A 20,339-nucleotide genomic window follows, 5' to 3' on the forward strand; every position below is an offset into this window, starting at 1 on the left:
ACCCTGTAGTTAGGATTCCCAGTGAGGAGGCGAGTGGGACCCACAGGGGCAGCTGCACGCTGCTCTTTGCTTATGGCACATTCCCATCACGTTCCCAGGGACTCTGCTGCTTATGGTCCCCTTTACTGGAACACTCAAGCCTGGGGGGTGGGAACCAGGAGCAGGAGCTTCTCAGCTAAATAGTGAGCATTTCAGTTCATCTCTGCTTCTCTCCCTAATGCTTGGTGGTCTCATGCAGGAGGCAGGTAGCACCCAGGCTGGATGAATGGGTGAGTTAGCACATCAACTGGGACCCTCTGCTATCCCACGAGATAAAATGGCAGAGTCCTGACGTCGGGTTTCCTCCCTCCCTCCCTCTGAAGAGGACAAATTCACACATTTATTTACTGTTCAGTAAGTTTAAATCTGCATGGGGTACCGCATCACTCAGATTCAATGGCCGTAGTAGGAAGGTAGCTTCGGAATCTGGCACAAACCTTGCCTCTGTTTCCATGGCACGAGTTACCTCTCCCACATTCCTATGGTTCATTCCATTTGCCGCCAGGAGTCCCGTGTTGTTCTTTGCTTTGTACACATAAGCAAACCTCTTGCCCAAATAGAATTCAGCTTCATCTGGGGCATAACTACCTGCAGTTTTAAGAAGAGCTGTGTGCTCCCCCTGGTTCCAGGACCTCCCCCACCCCCCTTAGCCAGCCACAATGGCCTTCCAGACCTGCTTGCCATCCAGTGCCCAGCAGACTTCCACAAGCTCCAAGGCGGTTGAAAGAGCCACTGGGTCATCTTTGAAATAAGTCTTTGGCATCAGGACAAAGTTGGTAGTTCATTGGGGACCTTTCCTGCCTTTAGGAGACGGGGCCTATCTGCTTGTCCCCCTAGAGGGGAAGGGCACCTCAAATGGGAAGCTACCATGTGCCATCACAGTGTCCATCCTTCCATTTGCCCAACTGTCCAGGCATCCAGCAAGCTAAGTGTTGTGTTTGAAAGGGGAGCCAGCCACAGACTTGACCCTCAAGCAGTTAAGGTGGATGTCAAGGTTGAGATCTACGCTAAGAGGTGGGACTGATTCCCTGGGTGGGAGCTAGATAGAGTGTGAATGTAAGACTGTGTGTTGAGGGTGGGAGGCAGGGGGCTCATGGGGCTCATAGGTCAGGTTCTCAGACAGATCTGAGACATATCTGTGTGCGGGAGGTTCTGCAGGGAGTGCACTCCTGGAAGCAGCCCCCAGGCAGGGGCCAGAAGCAGCCTGGCTGTGCAGTCACAAGAACAGCTTTGGCCAGCCCGTGGGCGCCTCTGAGCTGAATGGCTCTTTGGAATTATTTGACTTGAGGCAAGGGGATGGATGGGCCTTGGTACCTGCCACACTGACCAGCCCCTGGATGTCCCCATGCCCCTTGCCCAGACTTTACCTTGGGCAAGGCAGCTCCCGCTGGCTGAGGGCAGTGCCCCAAGAGGGACTCAGCTGTGAGCCTCTGCAGCTGGGGGCATCTGGGAGATGACTACAGCATGCATTCTAGAGAATGTGGGGGTTTGACATCAGGGGAGAAAAGCGGTCTGCATGATGGAAGAAGCATTGTAATTGAGATCTGATGAATGCACAAGATTCTGACCTCTGGAGGTGGTGGTGGGGCAGGAGCTGGTGGGCGAGGGAACAACTTCAGCAAAGGCACATTCCGAGACCAACAAGTGGAGGTGACTAGGCTGGAGTGAAGTCAGTGGGAAGTCAGTCTGGACGGACAGACAGGGGTGCCTTGCTGTCACCCCTATTTGACAGAGGTCTCTGTATGGACCCTGGGGCCACACTCAGTGCCAGCCTGCATGTGCCTCCTCCCTCGGGAGCCACCAAGCCTGCTTTTCTAGTCACTTCCAACGAATGACCTCACTGCTGTCCTCTGGTCACGTCCTCCCTACTGCTTCCCTCATGTGCCCTCCTGCTCTGTTTTTTTTTTCCCTCCCTTCAGATGCAAAGAGACCATCTTATTGCCAAATTCCTAGACCAGTTAGCCCAGCCCCTTCATTTTAGGTAACGTACTGGAGGACCAGAGAGGTAGTGTGACTTGCCCAGTTTGCCCAGCAGATTAGATACAGAACTAAGGGGGAAAACCCCAGTTCTTCTGAATCCTACTTAGGAGGAGCTATTGAAAGTTTGTGCTTGTTGTTCTGATATTTGAGACTATTCGATTTTCAAGAACAGAATCCTTAATTAAATAATATATCCATATTTTGGACTAACGTAAAAGATAATTTTATGCTAAAAGCTTAATCTGTGCCAAATGCCCATATACAGGCACTGCCTTGGTGGATATCATTATTGAGCTCACTTTACAGAGGAGGAATCCCGGGCACCAAGAGGAGAACTAGCTTGGCCAGGCTTAGTCTGTGGTAAGAGGCAGAGCTGGGATCAGATGCAGGTGGTCTGCCTCTAGAATCGCCTCGGTTACAGATGCTAACCACTGTGTGTCCAGCCCCTTTAATGGTTTTTGGAAAGATACTCCAAAAAGCCAGTACATGAAAAGAACATACAGCTTTGTTTTAAAGATGTATGTCTGTAGGCATTGAAAGAAAATCCACATAGACAGAATGTTGACAGTGATGGCCTCTGAATTGTGACATTACGGGTGATTCTTTTGAATTCTTTGTGTTTTTCTACATTATCAAATTATATATTGTGAGAAAGCATTATTTTTTTTCACTAGATAATTTTATGAGAAGTTTATGCTCATAGTGGTGAAATAGATTAAGTGGTATTCAGGGGACGATAATATAACTGCAATGTTAGCTTTATTTCTGGCTGGGCCATGTAGCTGGGCATCAGAGGAAGAAGTGGCCGGTCAGATGCAGCAGTTATAATGCCAGCAGGGTGTGCAACTGTAGAACCAGGAAGGAATTTGGAAATCACCCCCATTTGACAGAGGTCTCTGTATGGACCCTGGGGCCAGGACTCCTTCCATGTGCTTTGGGGTTTCAGGTGACAGTGGGTGTTCAGGGAGGAATGCCCCATTGGTTGCTGGGTTCCAGGGCTCAAGACAGAAGTGGAGGTGAGTTGGCAGCTGCAGGGGATAAGAGAGGGGAGTTGCGCATGTTTTAGAGATCCCAGCTGGAAGACCACCTCTGTCGGGTCGCAGCTGCATGGAGAAGGTCTCCCAGCAAGATGAAGCTCTGTTGTCACGGGAGGTGGGCAGGTAGGTGGGCTTGGGAGCACAAAGCAAGCTCCTGCTTCCCAGGGTTACGCCAAGTCTCTATTTGTTCCAGCTTTGACCATTCTTGTTCTACTCTGTCACCATCTGAGGTTCTGCCCTATGAAAGTCTTAAAGCAATTGTGTTTTTCTCTTTGTCTGACCAGAGACCACCTGGGAGCGCCCCAGCAGTTCTCCTGGGATACCAGCCAGCCCCCGCCCTCACAGGAGCTCTCTGCCTCCAACAGGTACTGTCCGCTCACTGCTTTGGGGCAGCTGGGAGGGGCCACATGCCCACCTTCATCAGAAAGGCCAAGACTCTGGATTCTGAAACGTGGCTGGGATCTTACAGGCCAAACCCGGGGAGGGGTCTAGAGAGCAAGAGGTCCTACAGGCTTGTTGGCCCCCAGGACAACATCTCCATGGCAGGGTTGGCAGCCACCGGAGACTCCCTGAGGGTAGGGACTTCACCTCTCCTTCGCTTTTGTGGACTCCTTGGTTCTCCTCTCTTCTGTCAGGAGAAAGGAGATGGCCGGTGAGGTGAGGCATCAGAGCGGTGCCTATCTGCCCGTGTGGGGCCCCACAATCGGGGCATGCCTTCTCCACACGGCTCCGGAAGGCGTCAAGGAGTAGAAGTCACAGGAGGCAGATTTTTACAGGGCAGGTTTCACAGGGAATGGCCTGGAAAGGAAGTGGGATTCCCTATGAGGGTATGAGTTCTCCATCTGCAAAGGTGATCAAGCGAAGGTCGGAGATTTGTTACTCTTAGTTGCCATCTAGTTCTGAGATCCCAGAAGGCAGGTCTCAGAGCACATTAGCAGGGAGCACAAGCTTCTGACTTTGTGTGGTTGAGGCCTTATTGTAAACGTCTCCTCCTCCAAGCAGCCTTCCCTGACCACTCTGTTTAGGAGCCTCAGCCCTCATCCTGAGTCCCAGCAGCGTGCCGTTTCCCTGCCCTCAGAGCACTCTTTCCTGTTGGCTGTCGCTCTCCCACACTAGACTGTGAGCTCCCCGAGGGTGGGGACTTTGCCTCACGTTCGCTTTTGTGCAATCCTCAGTCCCCAAACAGAGCCTGGCTTCCATGTTGAATCATGTGGCCTGTAAACCCCATTTGTTGATTTTTGACTTTAGGCATCAGTCTGGAGGCAAAGCCCGGAAGTCCTGGTAGTGGTTGCAGCTGGGAATCTGTTACTAGCTTTGGGAATGTGGTAGCGGGCTGCAGCTGGACAGAGGAGAGGGGCACGTGGGAGGGGGCGCAGTAGGAGCCGCAGCTTCATCCTCAGCATGTGGGGCAGTGGGGGGGCCTCTGTAACCTTCATGGAACACACACAGTCATCAGACGTGTCAGTAGGTCACCTGGCACGTCACAGGTGACTGAAGGAAGAGCTCACCAAGAAGTAAATAAGGAAATAAATATAAGACGCTTAGCCCTTGGATGGGGGCAGCAGGGCGGACGCAGACCAGACCTCTGCCTTTCACAGCGGGCAGCCTTCAGCTGTTCTCTACCACTGATACAGTAAGAAATCAAAGCACCATCAAAGTACATTTATTTAGGGATAGAAGACTGCCAGAGCAGAACTCAAAAGCAAAACAGTGGGAAAATTGATCTCTGAATCAGATGAGGCATGGGAGAGGTGAGAGATAGGTGTTTCCTGCTGAAAGGTCTAGGCTTTTTAAATGGTTTAAATATATATATATTATTTATATTTGTTTTTGTTTTTCTTTCACTTAAATTAAAAAAAGAATTAAAAAGGAACGCACCTCCCCGCCAACCACCCCCACCCCCACCGCTGGGGAGGGAAATGGCCCGGCCCCCGCAGCCGAGCAGGCCGAGGCAGTTCACACGCCCAGAGCCGCCCAGGCCTGTGCTGCGGTCATGTCCTGCCCCGTGGACCATGCTGGCCAGAAAAGCCAGCTGGGTTTCCTTTCTAGTGTCTGGCCGGCCCAGAGCCAGACTGGAGGGAGGGCCACACTCACATTATTCACACTGACATTCCTCTAAAAACACAGCAACATCAAAGCCAAGTGCCTGGAGCTGCCTATTGTCACACGACAGGTAGGAAGGGGACCAGCCCATTCTGGGGACTGGGACTGAGAATGCAGCACTCACATGACCCTAGGAAGTGAGGAGTAAATAGTAAATCTTCCAAGCAAGATATTAAAAGGAATTAATTTCTTGGAGAATATCTTTAATATCTTGCACAATCAGTGGTGCAGCCTAGTTTAATTGGAAGCAGCTTTTTTTCGCTCTTAGTAGTGCTTAAACTAGGGTTTCCTGTAACCATCAGTGACATCTTGGGCTTGTGAAATGACACCTGTCTCACTGGGGCCTCAGGCGCATCACTTCTTTTGCCAGGCCTCACTTTGTCCATTTTACAGATTGAAGGCCTGGAGAGAGACCATGACTAAGGTCCTTCCAGCCCTCCCTGGTTTATGATGCTCGCTCTCCTGGGGCCTGAACACACGCCAGCTCTCCATCCTCTGTCTGGGCTGGAAGGGAGGGGAACCCAGCAGTAAGGCAATTGCAGGATCCGTGATACTGTTCCCATCTTCTCATTTTTGAACTAAACCTCATATCTTAAGGGTAAAACAGTAGCTAGGTGGGTTTTTCTCTCTGTTGGGAAACACTAAGTCCCCCCCTTGACCCCTCAACCATTCTCTTCCTCTGTTTTACAAGCAGCTTTCAGGAGGTTGCATTTCATTGTGGGGAAAGAGGCTTGCTGAGAACATGAGGTTGCTTTGGACCTTGGCGGTCCCCATCCTCACACTCCTGGGGTTGCTGGCTCCCCTCCTGGAGGCCACGCAGGGCCCTACATCGCAGCCCCTTTTGTTTTGCATAGGCTTCTGTGAAAGCAACAGCATTGGAATTTCAAACCTTTCATTCAAAGAATGTGCCAGATGCTGTTCTCAGTATTGGGGATATAGCCACAAACAAGCCAGACCTGTGTGCTCCCTGCCTTCAGGAACCTGCTTTGTAGTGTGGGAGTTGGACAAACAAGCCAACAAGCAAAATAATATCAGATTCTCCCTGTATGTTCTAATACAAGGAATTAAAGTAAGGCCGGGGACAGACTGACTGGGGGGTCGGGGATGGTATCAGCGAGGAAGTGACAGTCAAGCCTTAGTGATAGTGAGAAGACGTGTGGGGTGGGGGGTGTGTGGAGAAAGTGTTGTAGGCCAGGGAACAGCTAGCGCAAAGGCCCTGGGGCAGAAGTGGGCTGGGCATGTTTGAGAACACAAAGCAGGCCAGTGTGGGGGGTTGAGGACAAGAGGGAGAGTGGTAGTCCAGGAAGGAGGGGAATCAGCAGGGATGGAGCCTGCTGGGCTCCCCAGACCAGAGGGAGGTGGTGGAATTTCATTCGGAGCATGACAGTTGGGGTGGGCGTAAGAAAGAAATGCAGTGGAGGAGAGGTGCCTTGACTTTAGGAGAAGCTGCCTCCGTGAAACAGCCAGACACACTCGGCTCTGCCCAGACTGCACTTGGTTAGCGGTGATGGGGGTGGGTTGGGGTTAATTACCATCAAGGGGGGTGGGGGGAGAGAGCAGTGCAGAAAACTCAACCTCGTTGGTTGACCACGGACATTCCGTATGGTCCCTTCTGAGGAGGAACGTGGAAAAACAGGTCAGGAAGAATGTCAGTGGGAACCAGGCATTAATCCAGCCAAGCCGAGCTTCGGCAGCCACCCTCATGATCAAAGGGCTAAGGAAGGCCATGGGACTCTCTTGTTCTTTGAGTCGTAGCTCTGTGAGCTTTGAGGGGCCACCTCTGGATGGGTAAGGCTGGCTCTCCCTTCTTAGCGCAGCCCTGTCGGATGCTGGAAGCACAGCCAGCCAGGCTCCCCATTGGGGAGAGAGGCCCAGAGACATGCCCCGTGCCCCCTACAATCGGATGCTGCTCTTCAAATGTCGCATGCTGCTCAGGGTCAGCCCTTGCTGTGTTGTGGAGGCTGTATTCGTGTGGTAGCTTTATTAGAGGCACTTAAGGCCTGCTGTTCTGGGTGAGGTCCATGTAAGTAACATTTAAACTCAAACAATACCTAATGCTCTATTCAGTAATGGCTGCAAATATTAAAGATTGGCTTTGGGCTGGTTTAGTATGCAGTGTGGAAGTAATGATTTAGAGAGAGAAATGATAACAGTGAGAGGGAAAGAAAATATGAGTGAAAAATAAGGTTCTGGGAATTGTGTGGCTGAGTCACTGGGGAGAATGAACAGCAGAACAGAGCAGTTCTGCAGCACCGGGAATGTTCTATACCTACCCTGCCCAGTACAGCAGCCGCCGGCCACAGGTGGCCAATGGACACGTGAAATGTACCTTGGGTGCCTAAGGGATAGAGTTTTTAACTTAACATCTTTTAAATTTTAGAATAATTTTAGGTCTCCAAACAAAATTGTAAAGACAGAGTTCTTATAAACCCTTTACTCGGGGTCCTGTATTGTTCACGTCTTACATAACTGTGGTATGTTTGTCAAAACTAAGAAATTGGCACCGTACACTATTATTAACTGAATTTTATTCATATTTCTCCAGGTTTTCCCACTCATACCCTTTTGCTGTTCTAGGATCCAGTCCTGGTATCCTGGTCCTCGGTATCTCCCCCTGAATGTCTAAAATATAAACTGTGTCCTTCAAATAAAACTTAGGAGATGCGCATAGTGTGGTCATGGGCAGATAAGACCCACACTGCACTGAGGTTTTATTTTGATGTAATTTGTTGGAATTGAAATGGTCACCCACGGCCAGCAGCACCCTTATCCGACCAGGCAGGTGTGGGGAGGGACTTCCTTTCTGAGCTCTGGGCCTGGGGTGTGCATTGAGCCTGCATTTGTGTTCTTCTACAGATGGAGAAGGAAATTTATTGAGTTTCTCTGTTTGGGAGTGGGAGCTGTCAGGAAGCCTGGGTTCTGATTCTGGCTTTTCCCAGCCTGGCGGCTTGAGCCTGCTGAGGGATTTCTTTAGTTAAGCCACCAGCCTCCAGCAGCCCCAGGGAAGCCAGGTCAGAAGGAAGTGAGTATCTTCCATTGCAGGCCAGGGAGGGCCTGCCTTGGAACCTGTGGAGCCACCAGGAGCGTACGCTAACACACAGCTGTGCTTCCCCAAGCAGAGGCCCCTGGGAAAGAGGCTCCAGACCACAAGGCCTCACCCTCTCCCTCACCCACACCTTCTCAGGATCAGGAAGCCCCAAACAGCTGTCCTCTCCCATGTGGGAGCAAAGCAGGCCCCTTGCTCACTGTGGAGTTAGCACATCATCAGGCCCAGAGCGGCCTTCATGGCCCTCAGCTGGACCTCACCAGTGACCTCACCCAGCAGGGCCATGACACCCCCTGTTGGAAGGGGGCTTGTGTGTTCTCCTCCTTGATTAACTGTTTTTGTTGGCTGAGGCCCAGGGGACCTTACCAAGGCCTCTTTAGCTGTTGATACTCTGGACCATAGCCACCAGCTTTCAGCCATTTACAACCACATGGACAAATGTATGTATTGTGCATTTTATTTGGAGGAATACAGTTTACATTTTAGACAATTGGGAAACAGTGAGGACCAGGTGGCCAGACAGATATTTCTAGACAGGAAGGCTATACATGTAAGACTGCTCCTCTAAACAGCCCAGGATGGATGCTATATACACATGAGGTGAATATGGTAGACAAGTGACCTTCCAAATTCTTGTGGGGGGTGGGCAGTGGGACAGGGATATGCCTGTTACATCTTCAGAGATACTGAGCACAAACCCGGTTCCAGTGTTGTCCTAGGTTTGCCCGACTTCAAAACCTGCCTTCCTATAGCCACAGCTGTGTTTCCCAAGGTGGGTTCCATGGTATTCCTGCTTTCCTGCCCCAAATGGGTTCTGGGTCTGTATAAGGAATACCGCACACTGTTGCCTTGAGACTCACAGAGCACATGAACTTGCAGGCATACCTCATTTTATCGCTGTCCACAGATACTGCATTTTTTTGCAAATTGAAGGTTTGTGGCAACCCTACATTGAGCAGGTCTCTTGGTGCTTTTTTCACAGTAGCATCTGCTCACTTTGAGTTTCTGTGTCACAGTCTGGTAATTCTCACAGTATCTCAGACTTTTTCATTATTATTACATATGTTATGGGGATCTATGATCAGTGATCTTTGATGTTATGTTGTAATTGTTTTGGGGCACCATGCATCACGCCCATGTAAGACTGTGAACTTGATTAATACAGGTTGTGTGTGTTCTGACTGCCCCACTGGCCATCCATCCCCATTTCTCTCCCTCTCCTCAGGCCTCCCTATTCCGTGAGACACAACAATATTGAAACCAGGCCAGTTAATAACCCTGCAGTGGCCTCTAGATATTCAAGTGCAAGGAAGAGTCGCACGATCTCTCACTTTAAATCAAAAGCTAGAAATGAGTAAGCTTAAGTGAGGAAGGCATGTCCGGAGCTGACATAGGCCGAAAGCTAGGCCTCTTGTGCCAGACAGCCAGCCAAGTTGTAAATGCAAAGGAAAGGTTCCGGAAGGAAATGAAAAGCACTACTCCAGTGAACACACAAATGATAAGAGAGTAAAATGGCCTTATTGCTGATACGGGAGCATTTGAGTGGTCTGCGCAGAAGATTGAACCAGCCGCAACAGTCCCTTAAACCAAAGCCTAATCCAGAGCAAGGACCTGATTCTCGTCAATTCTGTGAAGGCCGAGAGAGGTGAGGAAGCTGCAGAAGAAAAGTTTGAAGCTAGCAGAGGTCAGTACAGGAGGCTTAAAGAAGCCATCTCCATGCATAAAAGTGCAAGATGAAGCAGCAAGCGCTGATGTAGGAACTGCTGCAAGTTATCCAGGGGATCTAGCTAAGATAATTCATGAAGGTAAACACTGAACAACAGATTCTTGGTGTAAATAAAAGAGCCTTCTGTTGGAAGAAGATGCCATGTAGGAATTCCATAGGTAGAGAGGAGAAGTCAGTTCCTGGCTTTACGTCTTCAAGGGGCAGGCTGACTCTCTTGTTAGGGGCTAATGCTACCAGCGACTTTAATTTGAAGCCAGTGTTCATTTACCCTTCTGAAAATCCTAGGGCCATTAAGAATTATGCTAAAGCTACTTTGCCTGTGCTCTGTAAATGGGACAGCAAGGCCTGGATGCCAGCACATTGTTTACAACAAGATTTCCTGAATATTTTAAGCCCACTGTTGAGACCTAACTGCCCAGAAAAAAAGATTCCTTTCAAGATAATCGTGCTCGTTAACAATATGCCTGGTCACCAAGAGCTCTGATGGAGATGTACCATGAGATGAATGTTATTTTCATACCTGCTTACACACCATCATTCTGTAGCCCATGGATCAAGGAGTGTAACTTCAACTTTCCGGTCTTATAATTTAAGAAGTACATTTCATAAGGCTGTAGCTGGTGATGGTGATGGTGATTCCTCTATTGAATCTGGGCAAAGAAAATTGAAACCTCCTGGAAAGGATTCACCATTCTAGATGCCATCAGGAACATTCATGATTCATGGTAAGAGGTCAAAACAGCAATATTAACAGGAGTTTGGAAGAAGTTGATTCCAGCTTCATGGATGACTTTGAGGGGTTCCAGACTTTAGTGGAGGAATTAACTGAAAATGCAGTGGAAAGCATGTGAGAACTAGAATTAGATGTGGAGCCTGAAGGTGGGACTGAGTTGTTACATCTCATGATACAGTGTCAATGGATGTGGAGTTATTTCTTCTGAGTAAGCAAAGGTAGTTTCTTGAGATGGAATCTACCCCTGGTGACGATGCTGTGGAGATTGTTGAAATGACAACCAAGTGATATTCCATAACTTAGTTGACAAAACAGTGTCAGGGTTTAAGAGTGACTTCAATTTTAAGTTAAGTTCTGTGTGTAAAATGATGTCAAACAGCATCACATGCTACAGAGAAATCCTTTGTGAAAGAAAGAGTCACTCAATGTGGCACACTTCATTGTCTTGATTTAAGAAATTGCTACAGCCATCCCAGCCTTTAGCAGCCACAACCCTGATCAGTCAGCAGCCAGCAACATCGAGGCAACACCCTCCCCCAGCAAAAAATTATGACTTGCTGAAAACTCAGATGATGGTTAGCATTTTTTTAGCAGTGAAGTATTTTTTAATTGAGGTATGGGTACTGGTTTTTTTTTAGACATAATGCTACTGCACATTTAATAGACTACAGTAGAGTGTAAACATAACTTTTATCTGCACTGGGAAACCAAAAAATTCATTTCACTTTATTGTGATATTTGCTTTACTGCAGAGGCCTAGAATGAACCCACAACATCTCCAAGGTATGCCTTGGTATGTATTTTAAAAGTCTGTCTGCAAATAAAGCAATTTAAATCTGAATATAGGGGGTATCTGTCCCAAACTCTTTAGATTGAAGGTAATGGCCCTACCTCACCATTACCTTCACTGCTCACCACATATAACAAGCATCCTGCAGAACTGCTGTCGTGTATCCTGTGCCTAGGGAAACATTACACCCGCCACGTCTGGGGTGCTGCGGCGGTGGGGAGGGGCAGGTGGGTTTGCGGCGGGGAGGGGTAGTTCAGGGACAAGGCCTTGGGCTCCCAAGGTTCTTGACCTTGAGAAAAGAGGCTACTGTGTTTATTCCGGAGAGAAAGCAGATCAGGCCGGACCTCAAGGAGACAGAAGGCGGGTGTCCAGGGATGATTTTCTTGTTTGGCAGAGTAACTTCACTCATTGGGGTTCTTTAGGGAACAGGAACCTGGACAATGGGGCTTGGAGGGTGGAACTTGCTATATTGGAGGTTAGAGCTGAGCAGCGGAAGCAGAGCTAAGTGCAGGGTGAGTTCTGAGCTGCACATGTTGCTGGCTCATCTTTGTTACTTTGTTTCTCACAGCAACTCATTCTATGCTGCTGCTTTTCCATTTTTACCCACTTAACTCTCCCCTGGCCCCTAAGAGCTCCTCCTCCTTTCTACCCAGAAATCTGTTCCCTCCTCTTATCATCCATCTCCCAAGCACCACCCACCCTGCCCCTTTTGTCTGTTTAACTGTCTAAAAGAGGAGTAAAGTGTGTGCATGTGTTTAGATTTACATTTGAAGTTACTAAAGGTACTGCATAGAGCTTTTTGTTCCCTTTCCTTATCTGGAAAGCAACTGAATTTGGCATTTTATGTTTTCTTCTTGTATCCCCAGTCTGAGTTATGTTCCTTATGGGTATGAGTGATCCTTTATGAATTTTAATTTTATTTTTCCCTGGAAACTGGAGACCTCAGATGTACGCCCTGTGGCCTCTTTTGTCTTGCATCTAACCCTTGGTAAGCTGGGAGCCCCATGGACTGGGAATGCTTATCAGGAATGCTTGTGGGTGATCTGCACTGTTCAGATCTCCACTGGCCACTTTTCTGAATGTGTCTGGAACTGTTTGAGTGAAATGCAGCAAGATGGAGTCAGGATAGAGCTTCTGTATGGGTAGAAATGGTTGAATGGAAAATTTTTTCTTTCCCAGTAATTGTTTTGACATGAGCAGTGATTAGTCAACAGCTGACAGCCCAGAACTGAAGTGAGGACAAGAGGGTGGATTAAGGGCAAAATGCCCTTGCATTAGGCAGTTTCTGGCTGCTGTTAGCCTGTCAGGCTGGGAGCCTGGGGGATGCTGGGAGCAGAATATAGTGGTTTACCAATGGTGCTGTGAAGGGAGTAAGTAGGGGTCAGTAGGGCAGCCTCAGCTCTTCAGGAGCTGAGGAAACCTTGGTTTACAGAGACCCAACGAAATCAAGGGTAGTGCCTGATTCCAAACTAAGGCCTACTCAGGTAAGAACTTACACATTTCATTTTTGTAGCCAAACTGATCTGTGATTCTGTTTGTTGTTCTTTTTGGTAGATTTTAGGGTCATGATAAGGTTGGATTTGCTTAATAAACTGGGAAATTGACCACAAGTTTCTAACTAAACTCTGGTACAGTTCGTGCCTAGATATTTCTTTGTTGAGAGTTTGAGCAAATCTGCCTGTAAAACCGTCTGTGCCTAGTGCCTTTTGAAGGGAGGTCATTTTCAGAGGTTTTACTTATTTTGATGTTTCTAGCATCCTTTGAGAAACCATTTTGGGTAATTTGAATCTTATGGAAGGTTTTATATTTATTAGCATAGAATTATAAATCATATGTTCTTGCATTTAATAGAAATCTCTAGAATGTCCTTATGTTTTCTTCCTAATTCCAAATTCTGAGCATTTGTGTTCTCTCTCACTTCCAAATTAGGTGGCTGATCTGCCTTTTCTATTATGATCTGCCTCCCCCACCATACACAAGGAGAACCAGCTTGAATTGCTGACATCATCTTGTTTCCTAACTCATTAATTTCTACTGCCATATTTATATCCCTTTCTCATGTTTTTTTTTGTTTATTTTATTGACTTTTAAATGTTTTTCTAAATTCTCAAGTTGGATGTTTACTCTATTTATTTTTATTCCCTGGACTTTGGTAATGAAATAATTAAGGCTATGGATGTTCCTCCAAGTATAATTCAGGCTTTATTCCATTTGTTTTGATATGTTCTTCCTTATTATTTTCTAAATACTGTGTAATTACAATTTTAAATTCCTCTTTGACCTAAGATTAAAAGGGCATTTTCTTAGATTTCTTAGTGTTTGTGAGCTGGAGGGATGGGGATGCTATATATTTGTTCTTTCATTATTAATGCCTACTTCTGTTGCTTCCTAGTCAGAGAATGTCACCTGTGTTATTTATGTCTTTGCAATTTATTGACACTTTATTTGTGGCTTAAATGTGCCCACTTTTTGTTTGATGTTCTGTGGCTTCTTGGCAAAAGATGTTATCTCTGAGTATGATGTTTAATAAGCCTTTTAAATTAAATTACTTAGATAGTCTACATCCTCACTTTTGGCCACTGATCAGTCATAGACTGAAAACAGTGTACTAAGATTTTCTACTGTTGCCTTCAGATTCTCTGGCATTTGTGTTTTATTCATTTCAGTGCTATGCTAGTTGATAAATCAAAGTTCTCAAACATCATGCCTTCATTTGGGTTGTATTCATCATTAGTCTAATGCCCTTCCTGGCATAGCTTATACCTGTATGAGTAGATTCTCCTCAGCCCTCTCAGCACTGTCTGATGCTATCAGAATCCTGCTCCCCATCCACCTTAAGCTGGAGGATGCATGGAGAGTACCAGAATTTGACCAGCTGCCTGAGGGGCATACTGTAGACGAGGACTGTGGCTGGCTGAGCAGGGTTAATATGTTGTTTCTTGTTGCTTCCCTGGGGCCACCTCGGTGCCCAGTTTCCTGTTGTCCTCCAATGTGCCCACCCTTCTTTCAGAGTGTCAGGCCAGCCCAGCTGCCCACAGGCATCTGCTGAGTGTGGCTCTGCTCACAGGTGGCCCTGGATTTTTCCCTGCAAGAGGTAGAAAATGGGGGCATCCCCCAGCATGAAAATGGTTCCACGTTGGGTGGCCTTCCTCATGCCATTGCTTGCCTCCAGCCCTTGCCCCATAAATACATAGGTGCCAGTGACGTACAGCCACCCTCCTTGCTTCCTGCCACACCACAGAGCTTTCTCAACAAGGTCCGTGTGTTGGACATCAGTTTATATGTCTCTTGTCTGACCTGCACAGTATATGTGTTATGGTCGTTCCTCCAAACCTGGTACCTGATGAAGGCTTGCTTTCCTGGTTTCCAGAGATAGGCAGGCTCAGGGTTCAAGGCGACTAGATTCAGGAACAGAAGCAGTGAACTTCTCTCTCTCCATCCCTTCCCCTTTTTTCATCAAGTACTTCATAACTTAGAGATTCTTTTGCAAGTATCACTCGACTTTCATACCAACAGAATAGGTTTGGAGACAGGGTAGAGTTATCCCCATTTTACAGAAACAGCAGCTGAGGCTCCCTGATGAGGAACCACTCCCTGTGCTCACATACCTTTCCCTGAGAGCAGCATCGCCTCTGGAACTGAGGTTGCGCGGGCCCCAGTGTGTACTTGTGATGTCAGGAGCACGGAGGGGTGTTGGGGGCTTTAAGTCAGCATTGATGAAAATGTGTATGCCTCAGAAATTGGCAGGTGCCGCAGACCAGGGCTCTGCCTTCACCCCTTGGAGAACAGGTTTGTCAGCACACCTTAGGAACAGTGGTGAGTGTCACAGAGGTAGAATTTTAGAGTCTTGATTTTTTTTTTTTAACTTAGGTAAAATGTGACTCAAGAGGGGTGTCATATGATCCCCTGGCTATTAACTGGCAAAGCCAAATTTCATGGAAACTACTAAATCCCGTCCTTGTTCCCTTATACCCACATTATACAGCCCTGAGGGCTTGGGTGAGCGAAGTCCCCCAGCGGGAATCGCACGAAGGTCGGGGAAGGGCTGCCTGCTCTGCAGAGAGAGCTGTGACCCTTCACCAGTGACTACAACCGCTGCATTTTCTGGTGGCAGTTGGACTATAATGACCTCACCTCCTCTTAATCATATTCCCCTTCCTCTCTGGTTCAAAAAGAAACTTGGTTCCCCCAAGAGTTCGGTAATTGGGTTCCAGGGATTAGAGAGATGCTTTCAACCCATGTCCAGCTCTGTCAACATGGGTAAGATCCTAGCCAGGCAAGACCTCTCAGAACGCAGCGGGAGAAGGGGCTGTCATTGCAGGCAGCCAGAGGTGCCCGTCTGTGGCCAGCACAGTCTGAGCAGCGTTTTCTTTCCCTGCAGTGAATGGATACCACGTGTCAGGGACCCCGGCACACCCTCCCGAGACAGCCCACATGAGTGTCCGAAAATCCACCGGCGATTTCCAGGTAAGGGGTCCTTTACAGGAGGTGGGGTAGCCCTTTATGCAGGACCAGGGAGCTGCCTTAAGGTGGGCATGTCCAGGTGGCTGCAGCCCAGTTCTGCCCCAAGTGGAGAGTGGGTGGTGTACCTGGGTCATTCAGTGCCCCATGACAAGGGGAGGGTGGGCCAGTGTTGTTTATTGGTTTTCTCTCAAGGCTGAGGATGGTTTGAAGAGTGCGATGGTGACGGGATTGTTACGGTTGTTGTGGGGTGGGTTCCATCCTGCGTCTGGATTCCTGATGCAGTCTAGACTTCCTGTCACTTTAAGAAGAAGGATAGGGCCAGGCCATTTCCCTTTCTACAAAGAGACAGCTGTGGGATGGAAGGACATGGGAGGATGTTCTCAGCTTCCCAGACTATTTGCTCATTCATCATCTCAGTTGACACTCATGCAAGCACAGGTGGTAGGGTCAGTACGGTGCCTGTGTTACAGATGGGCCAGAGTCTCAGACAAGTTAAGTGACTTGTGCAGGTTGTCACGGTTACTAAGTAGTTGATGCCAAGCCCAGTGGGTTTTCCAGTTGCTTTAAACTGCATCTAAGAAACTGAGGACTGGCCCTATTTAGCCTGCCCTAAATTATATAGGAAGATGCTCTTAAGCCTGAAAATCCACCAGTCTCCTCCAGGAATTAAGTGCCAGGCCCCACAGGCCATGGTGATGACGACAGTGTTGATGCTCTTGTGGATGTCGGGGGAAGACCTGTGGTCTGTTACTATGGCTGCCTAAAATGTTACTCTGAGCTTTTAATACAGTCAAAGTATTCGTTTTTGGGAACTAATTAAATTATCTTAGGAGGTTGCGGTTCAGTTCAGCTAAAAGGCTGGGAAAGAATTTGGACATGCATGTGGGCCAAGGCTTCTTACATTTTGGTGGGCTTCAGAATCAACTGGGCCTCCTGCTGGCACGCACCTTCTGATTCAGGAGGGCCAGGAAGGAGTCTGAGGTTCCGTGTTTCCAACCAGCACCCAGAGACTGCTGGTGGGGGCTGCCCTTGCCTTGGACGGCGAGGATCTAGGCTCAGCATGTGTGCGTGCCTCCCACCCCCTAGTCACGGCACACATCAGAGCGCTGGCATCATGCGCTTCCTGCTGAGCCCCCAACTAGCCTTCTTGATCCAGCCTCAGGCAGTCTCTTTGAAATGAGGCTTATCTGCCAGCTGACAGCAGGGTTTTCTGAAGACATGAACCTACATTCTGCTGTGGTTATAACGTGATTGAAAAAGCTGGTGAGACCCTGGGCATCATCAAGAATATTGGAAACAATCCCCCGCCACCAATCATTCTTCCTTCCTTCCCTGATGGAATATGTCTCCCCCAACCTTAAAATACTATAAAGGTGTTAGTCAACCATTTTTTAAAACATGTATACTGATAGAACCTTCCTAGAAGCTGATTGGACAGGGTGTGCCGTAAGCCTTTTACCCGGGAATTTCCTTCCCAGCGTCTGTTCTTGGAATACATTCAGGGATTCTGGTGAATGTGTGAGGCTGTCCACTCAAGCACCATTTACAGCGCTGCAGCATTGGACACAACCTAATTGTCCAGCAGCAGGGCATGGGTAAGCTGGATGTTTGGCACTGAATGTTCATCCAGCCAGTGATACCATGAAGCCATTAAAAAGCCTTGTTCTGAAGAAAATTTAATGATTTAGGAAAATGCTGAGAAAATGATATTGAGTGGGAAAAGCAGAACATATAGTCTTACTGGGGAGGAGGAAATCTGTACTTCATGGAAACAAATGACTGGAAGAAAAATAAACCAGAACATTGATGGTGATACTGTTTACACCTAAGACTGTGATTCTCAATCAGGGGACATTGGCCTTCTTTGGAGACATGTTGGCAGTCGAGCTGGGGAGGGGTAACTGCTGGCATCTAGTGAGTAATGTCTGGGATATCATTAACCATTCCACCACGCACAGGGACAGCAACCATCAATAAAGATTTAATCCAGTTCAAAAATACGAACATAGCTGAAGTAGAGAAACCTTAGTCTAAGATAATTTTTATTTTCTTCATACTTTTGATTATATTTTCAAATTTCCTAAAATGGACCCATCTTGCTTTTATACAAAGCAGTATAATGAGCATTCTTTTTAAAAGAAATTAGAAGTAAGATACTGGTATTGGGGATGCAGGGAAGACCAGGTCTGGAGACCCAGGTCTGGTGGGCAAGCATCAACTGCTTACGGGACAGGCGGAGTTGAGGGTGTCTGGTTGGGATGATAATGTTGAATGTTGAAGTGTCATCAGAGTAAGAAAAATAGAAAATACAGCACCTGGAGAGAGCAAATAAGCATTCGTTCAACAGTTCCCAGAGCTATAAGGTAGAATGTCATTCTTTTCAGCTGTGGAAGGATTTGGGGCGCTGTGGACCTGGCTGTCCACAGAGGTGCTGGAGGCCAGTGAAGAAGTAGGATACAGTGTGGTATTTATAGAGAGTGCTACCCACAAGTGATCCCCAAAGTGCATAAGGTGCTATTCAGCATGCATAGCCTTTCCTCGCTGCTATCCCAGGCTGTCAATCATGATCAGTAACAATTACAACTTAATAGTACTTGAAGAATGAATGAATGAGTGAATGAACACAAGGCCAATTGAAGTGCAGGGTCAGGGTTGGGTCAAGAGGCTTGCTTAAGGTTTGCTCAAAGCCCTGTGCATTCTTTTCCTGTTGGCTGCCCTTCCTTGAGCAAGCTAATCAGGAAGATGAGAGTGTTGGGGTGGTGGAGGTGGGGAGGGCATACCTAATCTTCTTGGAAACCAGGAGTGTGTCCCCAGCTTGCCCTGTCCTGGGCAAGGTGATGGCTGGGCTGGGTGTCCAGCAGCCCCTGGGGTGCCTGCCCTCCCTTGCCCCAGCCCTGGGACACCTGTACGGCTGGGGGGCACAGGCGGTGGTGATCTGGCGCCACCCAGTGGAAGTTTTCAAGTCTGCACCCTGGGGCGGGCTGCCTGGGTACTGGGTAAGTGGGGGTCACCTGATTGAGGGCACAGTGGGGATCAAGGCTGGTAGTCCTGCTGGCCTTTGCAGACGCATGTCCTAGCCTGTCCCCACCTGCCTGCTCGGGGCTGTGTTGAGAGCCCTTTGATCCCTACACAGGTGCAGGGAGGGCAAGGGACCTGCCCACCATACCCAGGCCCTCTTGTGGCCCACTTTTCGGTTGCTCTGGCTTCCCATGAACTTCCCCAAGAAAGACACAGGAAGGAGGAAAGAGAATGAGGTTAAGGGCTTGGAAACTTAAGAGACTCATTGGAGAATGGAGTCTGAGGAAGAGGAAGAGGTGAAAGGCTGAGAGCTCATTTACTCAGTGCCCCCCCCCATCCCCATCCCACCCAATTCAGTCATACATGTTCTACTGACATCTAGTTCTTTGCCAGGCACTGAGTTATAGGCAGAAGAGCTCCTGCTTTGATGGACGTGTATATAGCTGGTGCTGGAGAAAGACATGAGCTAAACGATTATTGCATTTCAGCAGTGATAGGGCTAGAAGTGTGTGGCATGAGAACCTAGCTGGGTAATGGTGGGTGGGGATGGAAATGCTGGTGATGGCCTCCATAGGAAAAGATACTTAGGCTAAGACTGGAAAAATGAGCAAGGGTTTAGCTTGGTAAGGAGGTTGGGTGGGGCGAAACAGTGTGCCAGGTAAGGGAACAGCACATGTGGATGCCTGGAGGCAGGAAGGAGAGCAGTGATTTCAAGGAACCCATAGAGGCCAAGTGGGGCTGTGATTTGCTAAATGAGTTTGCTAAATGAGCAGGTGTAGGGAGGACAGGAGATGAGGCTGGAGGAGTTCGCCCAGGCCTGTTGTGAGGAGCTTGGGTTTTATTCTAACAGTACCTAGAAGCCATTGAGAGGTTTCACACTGGATCCCACCTGCCGAGGGGGTGGAACCCAGACTGTTCACAGGGCAGTGAGGTGGTGGAGAAGACATGCAGGGTGGGGGCTTGCTGAACTGCTGTGCATGACCCGCTGCAGTCTGCCAAGCCCTGCCTTGTATGTTACGACTCTCAGGTTGTCCTCTCCTCTGAGTGACAGTGGAGTGGCCAGGCAAGGTCAGGAAACCAGATTGGGGTGGGATGTAAAAAAAGGAAAGGAGAAAAATTTTATGGAATCATAGGTAAAAGAGATTTTAAAAACCCACTTTTAATAGAAGGGATACTATAATAAAGTACCATGGACCAATAATCAACAATTACTTGGCAATTTTGTTGCATTTATATTCTCATTCCTTACCCCTGACAGTCTCCAAAACCCCCTGGGATTACTTTAAAGCAAATTCCTGACACGTTGTTTTAACTGTAAACAATTTCAGAATGTATCCCTGTAGGGGAAGACATAACCACAATACCATTAGTGCATTTAAGAAAACATTATTTCAGTAATATCA

General features: G+C 48.0%; 1 protein-coding gene across 12 annotated transcripts in view; it reads left to right on the forward strand.

Moving 5' to 3' along the window:
* GAS7 (growth arrest specific 7) overlaps positions 1-20,339 on the forward strand; it is a 224,138-nt gene that overhangs the window by 160,147 nt on the left and 43,652 nt on the right. For 9 of the 12 annotated variants that reach the window (XM_036927721.2, XM_036927724.2, XM_057500866.1 and 6 more), the window contains 2 exons: positions 3,341-3,421; positions 15,836-15,921. In XM_036927721.2, coding sequence (XP_036783616.1) covers positions 3,341-3,421; positions 15,836-15,921 — 167 coding nt within the window. The remainder of the gene's footprint in view (positions 1-3,340; positions 3,422-15,835; positions 15,922-20,339) is intronic. The other 3 variants (XM_057500865.1, XM_057500868.1, XM_057500864.1) reach the window with 1 other exon arrangement.

Source organism: Manis pentadactyla, chromosome 4 (genome assembly GCF_030020395.1).
Source record: "Manis pentadactyla isolate mManPen7 chromosome 4, mManPen7.hap1, whole genome shotgun sequence".
Taxonomy (NCBI): Eukaryota; Metazoa; Chordata; class Mammalia; order Pholidota; family Manidae; genus Manis; species Manis pentadactyla.